The 14,659-nt window shown below is 37.4% G+C and overlaps 1 protein-coding gene across 1 annotated transcript; it reads left to right on the top strand.

Moving 5' to 3' along the window:
- Positions 1-5,861: 5,861 nt before the first annotated feature.
- Positions 5,862-14,616, top strand: LOC149847302 (putative membrane protein At4g09580). The gene is made up of 4 exons (XM_089998372.1): positions 5,862-6,403; positions 8,176-8,446; positions 9,215-9,385; positions 14,333-14,616. The coding sequence occupies exons 1-4, from the start codon at positions 6,138-6,140 to the stop codon at positions 14,462-14,464; spliced, it is 840 nt and encodes a 279-aa protein (XP_089854498.1). The 5' UTR covers positions 5,862-6,137; the 3' UTR covers positions 14,465-14,616.
- Positions 14,617-14,659: the final 43 nt, after the last annotated feature.

Raw genomic sequence — 14,659 nt, 5'->3', positions numbered from 1 at the left:
TACTTTCATAAAATACAACAAAGACATACACATAAAAGAAAAAAGATAAAAGATGAAAATGCCCCTAAACAACAGAAGTGATGGCATATAACTCCAATACCCTCTAATGCTCCCCCTTAAGTTAGAGAGAGGATATCGACCATCCCTAACTTGCCTACAATTTGTTTGAGCCTTAATCTATTCATTCTCTTAGTCAAAATGTTGGCTAGTTCAAAGTGTGCAAACATGAGTAATCTGAAACTGTCTAGCTTCAATCTTTTTCTTTGGAAAGTGATAATCGATATTTATGTGTTTCATGTTCTCATGATAGAAAAGATCTGATGCTATTTGAATGGCTGTTGTATTCTCAAAATAGAAGGAATTAAGAGCCTTCACTTCCAACTTCAAATTCTATGAGCACAGATTTTAGTCACAAACCGCCACAAATTCCTCATGTCATGGCTCTATACTTGGCTGCAGCATTAGATCCATCCACAACCATTTCTCGCTTACTCTTTCAGGATAATAGTTTTCCTCCAACAAATTTACAACCATATGCAATAGAACACCTTGAAGTAGACCTCTCTTCTAAAGGATATGCTCAATCTGCATCTACAAATACTTCAATACCAAAATGTCCATGATTGATGTATAGTGCCTCTATCTTATTCGGCACAGTCTCTCTCCATTTCAGAAGTTCTATTCCACCATCAACATTTCTTGGAATTGGATTTGACTAAGAATTGACTACAGACACTCTCTAACCACATAGCAATATAAATAAACCTTCTTACAAAAATGGAAAAGCTCACTTTGCTGCTTAGAGTTCACTTATGCACTTCTAAACTAAGGCTATCTGGTCATCGTGAATATGCAAAATGCTTACATCGTCTAATATAACCTAAGATGCAAGGAAAAGCATGACATATATTCCTAATAGCTGCATTTTTTCTGCTTTCTGCAAGAACATCTGCAAAATTTTTGAATAGGATTCAAACATCACCACTGTTCCTACAAAGGAAATAACTGCTTTGACATAACAACATTGTGCTTCTCAATCATAAGCTGAATTTATCTAAAAGAGAGATCACAGAAGCCAAAAATAAAAATTAATGAAAAAAGCATAAATTTGACAGGATAAACTATTTGGAAAGCTTGAAAGAACCATGAGCAACCAGGACCCAAGTAAAAGACTGCATAACTTAATTCCTTGGATAACCAAAAAGTAACAAATCAAACCTGCAGCCATAGTGATATTAATTCAGACTCGTGACAGTAAAATATCAAAAGACAAGATGATTCCACTTTTAACAGAGCCAGTTTGACATTCCATCAATTAATATTCATAAGACGTTCAACATAACCTTAATAAGGATATGAAAAATGAGAAATATTTGAGATTTTTACTTGGTAAAGATTTAAACAACTCAACCAATCCTCATTCCTATAGTGTCTCAAAGACATTCTATCAACAGTGACTTCATGATAACAAAAACTGGATGAAGTTAAACATAAAAAAGGAATCACTACATATGAGAAGGGTCTATCATCAACAAAAGCAGAAGTTGAATTAATTGGTCTTGACAGGATGAGGGGCTTTTCACACTAAGGTACTCGCTCAGAGACTGCATTTCTTAAGGAATAGAATAAGAGAAGTTTATACCTCTGCACATTGATGATATGCTCTTCGTAATTGGCCAAGGACATTAGCATATGCATCTGCATCTCTACCTTTCACAAGTTCAAGGTCACGGCCAAGCTTCTGAAAGTGTGTCCTACAAATAAAAGTTTCAGTACATACAAAAAAATATCAGGACTTGAGACTATTGGCAGATAAAACACAGTATGCAATTCCTTTAAGTACACAAACTTAAAATCTATAGATACAAGACCAGAACAAATTCCACAGAAATAAACTTGGAACATATTACCGGTCATCCTCCAATGCCCTATTCAAAGAGCAGTAACAACTATGCTTCTCACAATATTCCCTTGCGTAATCTTTATATCTGTTAATCAAACCAAAATATTAAGACATAAGTAGTTTATAACCAAAAACTTAACACAATGAATTGCCAACATCAACTAATTTTCAGGCAATTCTGTCAGTCACACTCTTCCTATATCCAATGCACATATTAATTTTAAGACAACATCATTGAAGCCCTGTCGATTGGATACACACATGAATCTGCATATAAGTAATATGCTTATTCCTGCAACATCATTGTGGATATCCATGCATTTGGCATGCATGTCCAAAGAATCTACAGAGCTAAATACATGGGCATATCAGTAGGTACCCCAAAGAGTAGTAACTTACTGGGAATCATTTTGGATTGGTTCCTTAACTTCTGGTCTATCTTTATCATAAATCGCATAGAGTGAATGTTCATCAATGGAAACACTTGTTCTCTTCTTGCCACATGTCATGTTCTCAGTTTGGGAAATATCCTGTTTACTGGCAACTGAATCAGCAAATTGATTTGACTTTTGTGGTTTAGTTCCTGTAGAAGTTTTATGATTTTTTGTATCTTGCTGATGTAATGTGTTGGCTGAGTTCTTTTTATCAGAACTTCCATGATCTCCAGGTAATAATACCCTATAGCTTGCTTTCACATCATTTCTGCCAGCTCTTGTAAATGATGATCTTCCTAATTGAGATGAATAATCAACATCAACTAGATCTGCGGATGTAGGATGATGAGTTATAGTGACATTTTGCTGCTGCCTCATAAAATTAAGAGAGTCAGATTCAGGCAACCTTGTCCCGAACTGGCTACCTACAAACCCTTGAACACCAGGATCGGAAAATTGTGGAGATGGCTTTGTGGAGTCCAGGACACCCTTTTTCCATTGCTTTTGATAACCAGAATCTGAATACATATTCTCTGAAGAATCTACTTTATTCTCCACCCTATTAAAAGAATTTTTTCTCTCCAACTGTTTCTTGAGATCCTGAGCAACCTCACTGGACAAAGTCTCTCGAAATTCACCAAGTTCTAGATCAGAGTACTCTCTTTTCAGTTTTCCTTTCTTCTCGTTACTAACTGCATGCTTAATATCATTGGGCATATTCAATGTATGTGGGGTTGCCATGAACCTTTCCTCTGAAAATTTTCTACTTTGCCCATTATGTTTCTTTTGTTGCAAGTTGCTGCCTCTTGACTTAGTTAGGGGGTCAACTACCTTCTCAGAGACGTTATCCACATCCCCAATAGGACGCATTGTGGGGTCTTCGATCAATCTATCAGGAGAACTAAAATGTGAACCCAAAGAGGAAGCAGCATCGCTACCTTTCGAATGTGCCGATGGTACAGTTTTGCCATTTATTTTCAGGCCTTCCCTCTTAGCACTCGGTGCATAATCTTGAGGGCACACACTGTCTGTAAGTGTCTTTGAGTTGGCAGCAGGAACTAATTCAACCACGTCAAATTTTCCATCCTTAATACCCTGCTCTGCAATCTGCTCATTGATATTAGTATTAGCATTCTCACCACATATTTCCTTTTGACTCAATTTATTCTCATAGTTGTCTGAGGAATCAGGAGTTAGCTCTTCTAATGATTGATCCTTTGTGTATGAGACCGGCACTTCCTTGGAAACCAATTCTAATTTGTCACCTAAACTTCCTTTCATTCTGTCTGCAACAGAAGAAACACCTGCAGGTTCAACTACATTAACCATATCATTGTGAGTTCCAACCTCCTCTGAGGTTCGACCAGAAGTGGGAAATTGACAAATGAATCCATGCTCATCATGTTGTCCATAATAATTATCACTCTGTCTGCAAGCAAAAGGTGAGGACGATAACCTTGGATCAGGGAATTGAGATCCGTGCAGACCTTCATCATTTCCATCATCACTTTTCATGATATCTACATGAACATCAGATCCCTCTCGACTACTAGACGAGCCATCGCTCTCACTGTCACTGCGACTTGCACTTGCATTTCAGTATCTTTAAAGACCACTGGTTCCTTTGATTTTGTGTTCAACCGAGGCAGCTGCTGAAATTCTTCAGGCATGAGCTTCTCAGTGAAATTTGAACCAGCAGTCATGCTTTGGACAAATGGGAGACCTGAAGAGAAAATTTAAATGTTAGATTAGGCAGCTATCTATGTCACATGGGTGCGGGTGGGACCCAATTTTAAAATTTTTGGACACGGGGACTCGGTTATATATATTTGTATATATATTTTTAAATATATATATATATATATATAAGACTCAGCTATATATATATTTAAAATATATAAAAAAGCAAATTTCTTTTTAATTTTTTGCCTTAAAAATGAACAAAAATAGACTTGATCAAAATTGACCGAATCCAAAATATGAACAAACTCGACCCCGATGCGTTGACCGAGTCCAACACTTGGTTGACCGTGTCCGGCCCCCTAGCCAAGTCCGTGTGACATAGGCAGCTATTAATTCTGTGGGCAACATTCATCATGAACAAAGAAAAACGTGTCTCCAAGTGTAGCAGGCACTTATAAATACCCAAAACAAACTTTAGATTCATATAAAAATCAGAGAATATAAAGCAGACTTAATCACTCTCATATGCACATTTATACCTGCAATTACTTAAGATGGAAAGACTTTTATGCAGTTGCAATGTGATCCTAACACCAATAGAAGAAATAAAAGATCTCCTTTGGAGAACACATAAAGTTTAGAAGGCAAAGGAACTAGAAAAATAATTATGAAAGATATCTCTGTACCCATGAAACTGCAAAACTAAAGAGTAATGTAGGAACACATTCTTAAAATATACTAATCCAAAGGTGCATTTGGTTGTCACAAAAATAAAGGAAATAACATCTCTTACCTGAAGTGAGAAAAATAGATTGACAGATACATCATTATTATGCTAGAGTAAGAAAGTAGATTCAAACATTTGTTGGGGAAGAACACGAAGGGTTTGAATGAACTCTTTTGAGCAACATGATCAATGCAAAAAAAAAAAATAGAATGTCAGATATAATATATAAAAAAGAACTAAAACAAGTAAAGCTAAAATTCAACAATGAATACTTACACCTTCCTCTGTAAATCATGATAAGATTAACAAAAGTTTCTGAAGAGAAGCTAAAAAAGGAAAAGCTACAACCAGGTTTGGAGTGTCGAACCACGTTAAGGGTCCAAAAATTGTTTTCTATGACACTGAGGTGACACAAAAACTGGGCTTCACACACCTGATCTTTTGTCGAAACCCAGGCTTGTAAACACTTGGTCCCCCTTCTTTTTTCACCAGACATGGCCTAGTTTATTGAGCAAGGAGACATAACCTGGTTTATCAGTGAAGAAGGGGGGGCAGGGGACTTCTTCTCTCTACCACCCCATCCCCACCAACCACCCATGTATGGTACCATCCTTGCCATTTTCTTACTGGTGGGATTGAGTCTTTTTTTCACTTTTTGTAATCTATCAAAATTGTTCGATTTTTCAAAACCCAAACTATTTTTGCCGTGCTATTTAAAAAAAAAAATTAAGACTAAAATTTTATATTTTTAAGTTGAAAATTTTAGGCGTTAGAAACGGGAATCGGGAACGGGGCACGGCAAGGTGCGGCGGAGAAAAACATAAGTTCATCCCGCACGGGTTTTGATTTTAAGCTCCATCCCTCTTTCATGTCCTCCAAACGTGAGGCTTATTTTCGTAATTAAGGCAAAAATTTGCCCATCTAAATGAAAATTTTCGTGAACAGATCGCACTTTTCGAAAATTTATAAATATTAGGAGTGTTCCTTAATTATAGAAAAACTGACCGACTATTTTGAAAGAAAGAAAAATAGAGGCCTCCATCGATTATTCGTTCCCCCCCTTCCTTCATACTTCGCTCAGATTCAAACATAACTCATCCTTCGATCTTTCGATCCTCCGTCCCTAGTCCTCGATCCGGTCCCTTTGTTTCTTCAGATTTTGTTTTGGGGGTCCCCCTTTTGTTTCCTCCTATTTGGTCGAGAAAACCGCTCCAATCACCTCAAAATCAGGAAAAAAGCCCCAAATTTTGATGCACCGGAGCTCCGGAATCTCTCCATCGCGGTTAAATGGCGTTCTTTGAGGTGAAATTGGAGCCGTCGATGGAGGATCGAGGTTCACCATGACGGTGGATGAGATTCGTTCTTTTTGGTCGTTGTTTTCTGCGTCAGAATGGCTGGTCCGAGGATTTTCTCTAGCGAATCGGCGGGGAGGCAGCGGGACGAAGAGAACGCCGCCGACGTCGAGTCCCCGACTGGCAAGAAATCGTCGCAGCCGGACGCTCGATACCAATTAACTCAATGGGAGATGACGGCCGCCGTCTGCGTTTTCTTGCTCTTCGTCGTGGGGTTGTCTTGCATCTACCTGACGATGCCGGCCGCCGAGTACGATAAGATCATCAGGCTTCCGCGCACGTTGTCGGATCTTCGAATCCTGAAGTAATGTCGTCTGATTAGCTGATTTGTTTTCTCTGCATTTCCCTTTTGTGTTTTCTCATTTGCCTTTCCTTCTGACTTCCTTTCGTGCTCTGATTTCATATTCATATTGCGTTCGATCTCGTCAATTGATTCACAAGCAGCAACGCGATGTGATGAATGCCAGTTTCTCTTTTTGAGTTTTTTCTTTTGTTGTTGTTGTTGTTCTGTTTTATTCTTTGTTATTTTTGTTGATTTCTCTGCTGCTTCTGCTTTAAACTTATAATTGTTGCTTGTGATGTTGCTTGAATGATCTTTCCCTGTCTCTCCTTGTGGTTGTGTGGGAAAAAAAGTTTCACAGAGGTCAAGATGTCTATATTTTGCTCAGCCCTAGTGTTGTTTCCCAGATTGAATTGTTCATTTTTGCCCTGATGTTGAGATGGGTTTCCGTACTAAGCGACGTGCCTTATAAAGAGAGTACTCCAAAACCTTTTCCTCTTTTCTAGGATTTTGCAATTTATCACCAGCAAGTATCAACCACTTGTACAATGAGGATTTTTGTGCGAAATATGTCAATTGTACAATATATGTCAGATTGGTAAGTGTCTTATTATTGGAGTCTCATAGCCGAGGAATTTGTTCCTTCCTGATTTTGAGGAGTCATTTTTGTCAAACTTGACTTAGCACAATAACTTGAACTGTAGGAGGACAATGGACATCTTCTTTGGATATTTTTCCGTGCAGTAGTCTGAGGTAGGAGATCCTTTTGTGGGGGTTTCTTTTGTTTGATAACGTAGATAACATGTTGGTACAAAATTTTACTCAACATTCTTGAGCTCTGTATTAGCGTAGGCCTAAGAGAGGCTCTACGACCCACTAAAAGAGAGTGCTTGAGATAAGGGTAATGTGGTAGGAGCATGATGAATCAAGAAACATGTGAATGTGTGACAGAATCACTATCATATGATATTAATTTACTGAGTAAACTTGGTATATTGAAGTAGGATACATATTTGGTACAATTGTTTGTTATGTACAACCTAGTTGGAGTCTGATGATGCAAGTTGTTTTGGTTCAATTTGATGTTGTAGATGCGTTCAACATGCTCAAATGTTACTGCTGTTGATTTTTTAATCGCTGGGAAATCCTGCACTGGTGTCGGAGTCCAGCGATCCAAATGCTGATCCCACTGGAGCATGTAGATCACATCCATGGGGTCAGATTGACTAAAAAAACAGAAAAAATAAAAAAAAGGAGTTTTCTAAGCCATATATAAGTACAAACAAATTGTCGCAAACTTGACCCATTAAAGTACTTATAAAGAACATGATCTAGTCAGCGAAAATAGTCTTCAAGCATTAAACTAAACTTTATGGTGTTAATCAACATTATTTAAAAATCATGCAACAGTACATGAATGTGCAATACTAGATGTATGCCACTCTTCCAGCACTTAGTAGATTTTCTTTTTCTTTTTCTTTGTTTATTTTTTTAAGTTGATCTTAGTTAATCCATGTTTTTCGTCACACTTTCAAATCTTTATGGTCCTTTACTACTTTGTAAATGCTCCATTGTTCTTCAGTTGTTGGATTCTTTATCTCACATATTTCAGTTATTAATTGCCATGAGGCGTGAGCATGCATGAATGAATAACAACATTTATTTGAATTAAACATTTATGACTAGTATATTGTTCTCACATATTTGCCACTAGTTATATTTTGTATATTGTTCTCACATATTTGCCATTACTCATGCTCTGTGTCTAACTTTCTACTTTTGAACTGTGTCTTCAGAGGGCATCTTGCTTTATATGCAAGGGACTATCAACTGCGGTTCATACTGGGTTACTGTTCTATCTATATTTTCATGCAAACATTTATGATTCCCGGAACCATATTCATGTCATTGCTTGCTGGCGCTCTTTTTGGTGTGGCCAGAGGTGTAGCCTTAGTTGTCTTTACTGCCACTTCTGGGGCATCATCCTGCTATTTCCTCTCTAAATTAATTGGCAGACCTATCATCTTCTGGTTATGGCCTGAAAAGTTGAGGTTTTTCCAATCTGAGGTATTTCTGAGACCCTCACCAACTTATACCAGCTTGGTTGTGTCATTCTTTATGATGTTTTCAGACTTTTATTTTGGGTGTGCTTGTTTTACTTTGACTCGGTAAATAGAACTGTACCACAGGGATATAATTCTATTTACCAGGCTGTTTTATGAAACATGGGTCCTAAGTTCCCACTTTCAATGGGAATTCATCACAACCTCTCCTGGTGTTGAAGTGAAAATTTCTGCCTTTTTCATCCTTGGCTGTGCAAAACTAGCAGGATTCGTTCTACTGGATCCTCCACTTTTTTTTTGTTTTTGAATTTATAACCCGAAGAAACCGCTACCGGCATGAAGACCTGGTTGCACTGGCTCAGCCTGCCATACCCACGGTCGTTGTGCCGACAACGTAAAACTCCGAGGCTAGGACCCCTGCCCCCCAGGCCTATGCTATGCATTGGCTTGCACAGAGGAGTGACGCCATGAGAATCGAACCTTGACTGCCTGTCTAGCAGCCAAGGCCCCACCCCACTATGCCAAGCCCCCTTGGGGCTAAGTGCACAGAGCCCTAACCACTTGGGCGAAACCACTTTTTTACTGGATCCCCCACTTTAACATAGGAAAATGGGTCCCTATAAGAACTCCATTCTGCTGGAATCTAAACTGGGATTTGGGCCTGAAGAGAGAATTCTCACTGCCTGTTCCTTAAATTTAACTATTTTGTGCACATCTTGGTGATAACTTTTCTATGTTCTTTCAAACATTTACAATTCTGGCTATTTTCCAGATAGCAAAGCGAAGAGATAAACTACTCAACTATATGCTTTTTCTGAGGATAACACCAACACTTCCTAATACATTTATCAATGTAGCTTCTCCAATTGTTGACATACCTTTCCACGTATTCTTCCTTGCAACATTGGTTGGTCTTATCCCAGCTTCTTATATTACTGTTAGAGTAAGTTCATTCTGTACACTTTTCTTAATATTAGCTTTCTTTCTGACCCATTTCTCTTCTTTATTTATCTCATATAGTATGAAGTTTATCTTGACTCTAAGTTGTAATAATTCTATCTTATGATACTTGTTTTGATATTGAGAGTTTTTTCTAACTAATTGATGATCTTTGAACACTTGCTTATTATTGATTTATTCTTGCCACTTTAGTTAGTTTCTTGGTAAAGTACAGAGATGCCAGAAAATGATAAACACACACATCCACCTTTGCTATCCCCAATATTACCCACTGTTTACTTGATGCCTGATAACGAAAAGGGTTACAGCTAGGCTGCAGCCATTCTTCTCAAAGATTTCATTTGATATAGAAAACTGAAATCATTAAAAGAGCACCTAGGTGCTCCATGTATTGTAATCCATGCCTCTTAAGGCCATGTGTGAACATTGAGACTTGTCTGTAATCCATCTGTTTATATGTCATTCTATGATAGGAGAGAGAGTAGTTACTGTGAACAAAGAAGAGAAAGAGAAAAAGAGGAGGAGATGTATAGGTGGAAGAAAAGGATCCTTGCAGTCAAACCATCCTGCTCTAATGATGGGTTAGGGCTATCATCTTTCAATAGATATTTATAATAGCTAATTGATTCAGAAATTATATATTTGTCGTTAATTGGTAATGCGACACTAATACGTTAAGATTGTACATATATTACAGGTATGCCACTTCATATACATAAAAGACATTAGGACTACTAGTCACCATTCGACAGCCTCTTAAGATACGCATGAGTGAGAATCATGAATAGCTTGCTCTTTAACACCTAGCCCCTCGCTTTTTTCAACACCCTTGTAAATTAATCTGTACCTTGATCTCTTCTATACATAAATTGAGTATCTAACTCTTGGGCTTCAATCTTATCATGAACAAAATGACTGGATTCAATATGCTTATCTTTATTGTGCAAAACTCGATTTATGGAGGTAGCTACTACACTTTTATTGTTGGAATATAGAATTGATTTTGAAATAAGCAGTCCAAGAATTGTGAGTGAGTTCTTTATTGTTACCATTGCCATAGGTCTATATTCCACTTCTGTATTAGAACTAGGAACTTTTCTTTGCTTCTTACTACTACATGAAATAAGTGATTGCCCAAACACATACAACAGCCTGACATTGACCTTCTAGCATTAAATTTGGCAAACCCAATTAGCATAAAAAGAAGTTACGTCCTTTAACATAATTGAAGCTAGTGACAGAGTCATAGGTACTTTACACACAAAGCCATCTTTCATTGTTGCTGTTGGACACACACACACACACACACACACATAAAATAAAGTAGGGAAATGTGAATACATTAGTATGGAAAGACATGGGTTTATTTGAAGTCCTTGCACTTTTTGGATTTTCCTAAACCCTTTCACTTTCTAGTTTTGAGGTCCATTGTCTAAGCCCTAAACCCTTTCACTTTGTGTTCTTCTCAATTTTGCGGACTTCATGAATAGAGGTATCAAATGTGGAAATAACAAGGCTCTTGATTACACTAAGGCAGTCAGAATTTTGCAGATTTTCCATCAATCCTTTTCTAGCAAATAAGGCTTGTTCATCTATGGGTAAAATACCCTTTCAGGTCTGTTGGAGGAGTGTGGAGCCTGATTTCTACCTTGATATAAATCCCTACTTTCCGCGGATCCAATTTCGTGGTAAGTTGGAGGGCGATTACACGGGGCAGCATCCTCTTTCCTGTAAGGTGGGGGTTCTCCCAGAGGCAAGAATTGTTGGAGGGTAGTTTTGTAATTTTACCTTAAATAGGTTGCCCTATAGTCCTTGTATTTAAAGAGAACAATCCGTCTTTTGTAAGATGTGTGTGTATCTTAATCTTAATAGAGGATCTCAGTGCGGCTGTGGACTTTGGCAACTCTTGTCGAACCATGTAAAATCTTTGTTCTTTGTATGGTTGATTTTCTCCTCTTCTTCCCGTTTTTGCTTCTTCGATCTATCAATAGTGCGATCTATCGATAGGGTGTTGAGTCGTTCCCCAACAAGGCCAAGATCTGCTCTCCATTTTATCAAACATATGTGCAGGCAGTTGCTTTTCCTAGTTGCCAAAGAAAATTCATAACAATAATAGTTTTTGTATGTGGTGTGGTGTGATTTTCCCCCTTGGTTTCCATCATACTGATTTTCATAGGACTACATAATATAATCTGCCCCTAGTTTTCTAGTAAGGGTATGATTTTTCTTAAGCTTAGTTGACTAGTTAGCTACAATGTTTGTATTATTACTTAATATTGCACATTTTATATTTTTAAGAGAGAGATGGGACAAAAATGATGGGAAGAATAATCAGTTGAAACAAGGTTAAAGTGGAAGAATTGAGATTAGACAAGGTTGATGGAGCCGTGGAGGGAAAGACCGACAAGATAGAGGTTGGTTTGCTGGAAAATCAAATGTTAATTTAAGGTTCAAAACAAAAGCATGAGAGGAATTGAGTAGGATGCTTGGTAAAGTTGCAGAGAATGCAAACCTGATTCCTTGGAATGAGAACAGGAACACTTTATAAATGGGATGAAGGAAACAAGTACATGAAGATGAATATGGATGCATATTGCAATTTCATCTCTAGTAATGCTAGGCGATTTATTGTGATGACCAAAACATGCAGTCCTAATTCCAAGCAAGTATGTAAGCCTCGAAAATCATTGTTTGTAAGAAAAATGGCAAATTTTCATCTATTTTGACATGAAAGCTAGAAGCTTAGGGTAAAAAGAGTGGGTTGATGATGGTGTTTCAGTGCATAATGACCAGAAGTATGGGGGAGTAAACAATCCTCACTGATCATATTAAAGAGGATATATGGATATCCTTTATGTATATGCCTTTAACTATTCTTTTCTCATGAGAGAAAAAGGCAGTTTTTTCTTCACTGACTGATATCTATGAGGCCTGTTGGAGCCATTAGAAGAGGTAGTGGGAACTACAGCAACCATACTTTTTATGGTTTATTTAGAAGGGTTTTGGAAGCTAAAGGGAAGATGTTAAACCGTATAAACATGGCCCCTAGGTAGGGTGTGAGTGTTTATTTTGTAAGGATGATACAGGGTTTGATATGTTGATGCTTCCAACTTTGTGCTCAGTGGATAATGGGAGGATTATGGAATGTCTTGATATGGAGTTGGACCAAGATTTTTTGACATCTTGGATTTTTGTTGTGATGTAAAGACCTCCATCTCTCATCAAATTAACACTAGAAGAAAAACACATGTATAAATGAACTTAAAACCCCTGTTGTGTGTCAATTTGTGGCAGTAGATTCTCTAAGATCTACTAATCACAGACAAATATCTAAGCTGTGTCAAAATGATAACATATATTGAAAAATTTCATTAAAAACATGGATTTAACATGGGCAACATGTAGATGAAAATGGAGAAAGTTGTACACTATTGGTGAAATCTGGAGGGGATGTGACTGTATTGCAAAAGCGTCAAGGGCTAAATTTGGTGGTATCATTGTAATTTGGAAGTAAAGGTAGGAGGGCATTTGCTTCAAATTCAGAGTTATCTCATTTCCTAATGTGGTAAAAAAATGGTTTTGAATGTTGCCCTTTCTTTGTACTATTGTTTGTGGGCCAGTGACCATCAGTAAGAAAAAGTTTGGGGGGAATGAGTCGAACAATGTCAAAGGTATATGTATGCATCTTAGGTCATTTCCTGATGCCAGTGAAGACCCATAAAAAGGGCAATTACAGTGCCTTGCTTTTGAAGCATTTGGACGGGCATTTTTTTTTTAATATGAGAAACACAATTCCCCAATTATAAGAATATTCCTGTGTTTGAGAATCCCAAGAATCAAAATTCCCAGACATGAGAATCACATTTAAAAACCTGTCATTTATTTTCATCTTTTTGCAAAATCATCAAGGAGATTATGTTATTTTATTATTTATATTGTTAAAATTAATGATTATTTTTCCATTGATAATGTCTAATTGGAACCTTTCTATGTTGGTTATGTGAAGATTTAATATCTTTATTTATTTCGCATATTGCATATTATTTAGTTTCAGTGTTATGATGTTTCAATTCTACAACATAGAGATCCTTGTTATTAGTTAAAGAAAGCGTAACACATTTGCTTCTGGTAGGATTCTTATCTTGCTTTTGCTTTGATTCTCATTTCGCTTCAAGTTGCCGTCTGTTCCACTTTCTGCTTCTTCTTTAGAGTATTTTAAACGGCTTGCTCCTTTCTTCCCTTGTATCTCTTCTTGATGTGGCAACTTTGCTTGACAACTTATCATGTGATAAGAGATGGACACATTCTACAAATGACATATTTTGTAGAATTGGGGGGGGGGGGGTTGATATTTTTCAGCTAGGTTGGCACCTCGGATCATAGAATAATGAAATGTTTGGCTGATGATCCTGCTTATTTTCTGGATAGTGCAGTAATCACGAGTTGAGATCAAAGGAACGATCAAGTGACATGGCTAAGTGCCATAGCCAATCACATGCCAGCATTACATGGGGCCCACAGTTTCAGAGTGCAGGCCCCACATAAAATGGTGTCACGTGATTGACTATGTCACTTAGCCCTGGCACATAGACGCTCCCTGCTCAGTAATCACCAACTAAAGTTATACTCCAAAAAATGCTGTGATAGTTCATTTCCCCGTTTTTGTGCTACCTGCTCAGTAATCACTTTGTGCTACCTGCACAACTAAAGTTATTCTCCAAAAAATGCCGTGATAGTTCATTACCCCATTTGTCCTTGTATAGGTGGCAGCATTCAATTTCTTTACTTTGTATTTGCGATGGATCTTTACCTTTAAAGCGCTCTTGAAATTAATAAAATGATTTATATCGGATGAATTGTTTTTATGACATTAGAAGATATTTTAATTTTTGTTCATTTTTTACTGAAAATAATGCTTCGCTTTGAACAGGCTGGCCTTGCCCTGGGGGAGCTGAAGTCTATGAGGGATTTGTACGACTTGAAGACTTTGGTTGTTCTGTTTCTCATCGGTTTGATCTCTATATTTCCCACCATCTTGAAACGGAAGCGGACATATGAATGAAGCTTTTGTTGTCTTAATACATGGATTATGTTGTCAAAGGCTGTTAGCCAATGAATTTTTACCCTTGTTTATCAAGTTAAAATTCTCAATTATCAGGTATTCCAAAGAGCCCGGAATTTTATAAATGATAATGTGTGCATCTTCATTTGTAACATTCTTTTTTTTTTTTCTAAATTTCTGTATGGTTGTGCACGC

This window comes from Nuphar pumila, chromosome 2 (assembly GCF_984573655.1).
Source record: "Nuphar pumila chromosome 2, dmNupPumi1.hap1.1, whole genome shotgun sequence".
NCBI classification, from domain to species: domain Eukaryota; kingdom Viridiplantae; phylum Streptophyta; class Magnoliopsida; order Nymphaeales; family Nymphaeaceae; genus Nuphar; species Nuphar pumila.
Note: the sequence above shows the minus strand (reverse complement) of the source record. Positions and strands in the feature narration are given on the sequence as shown.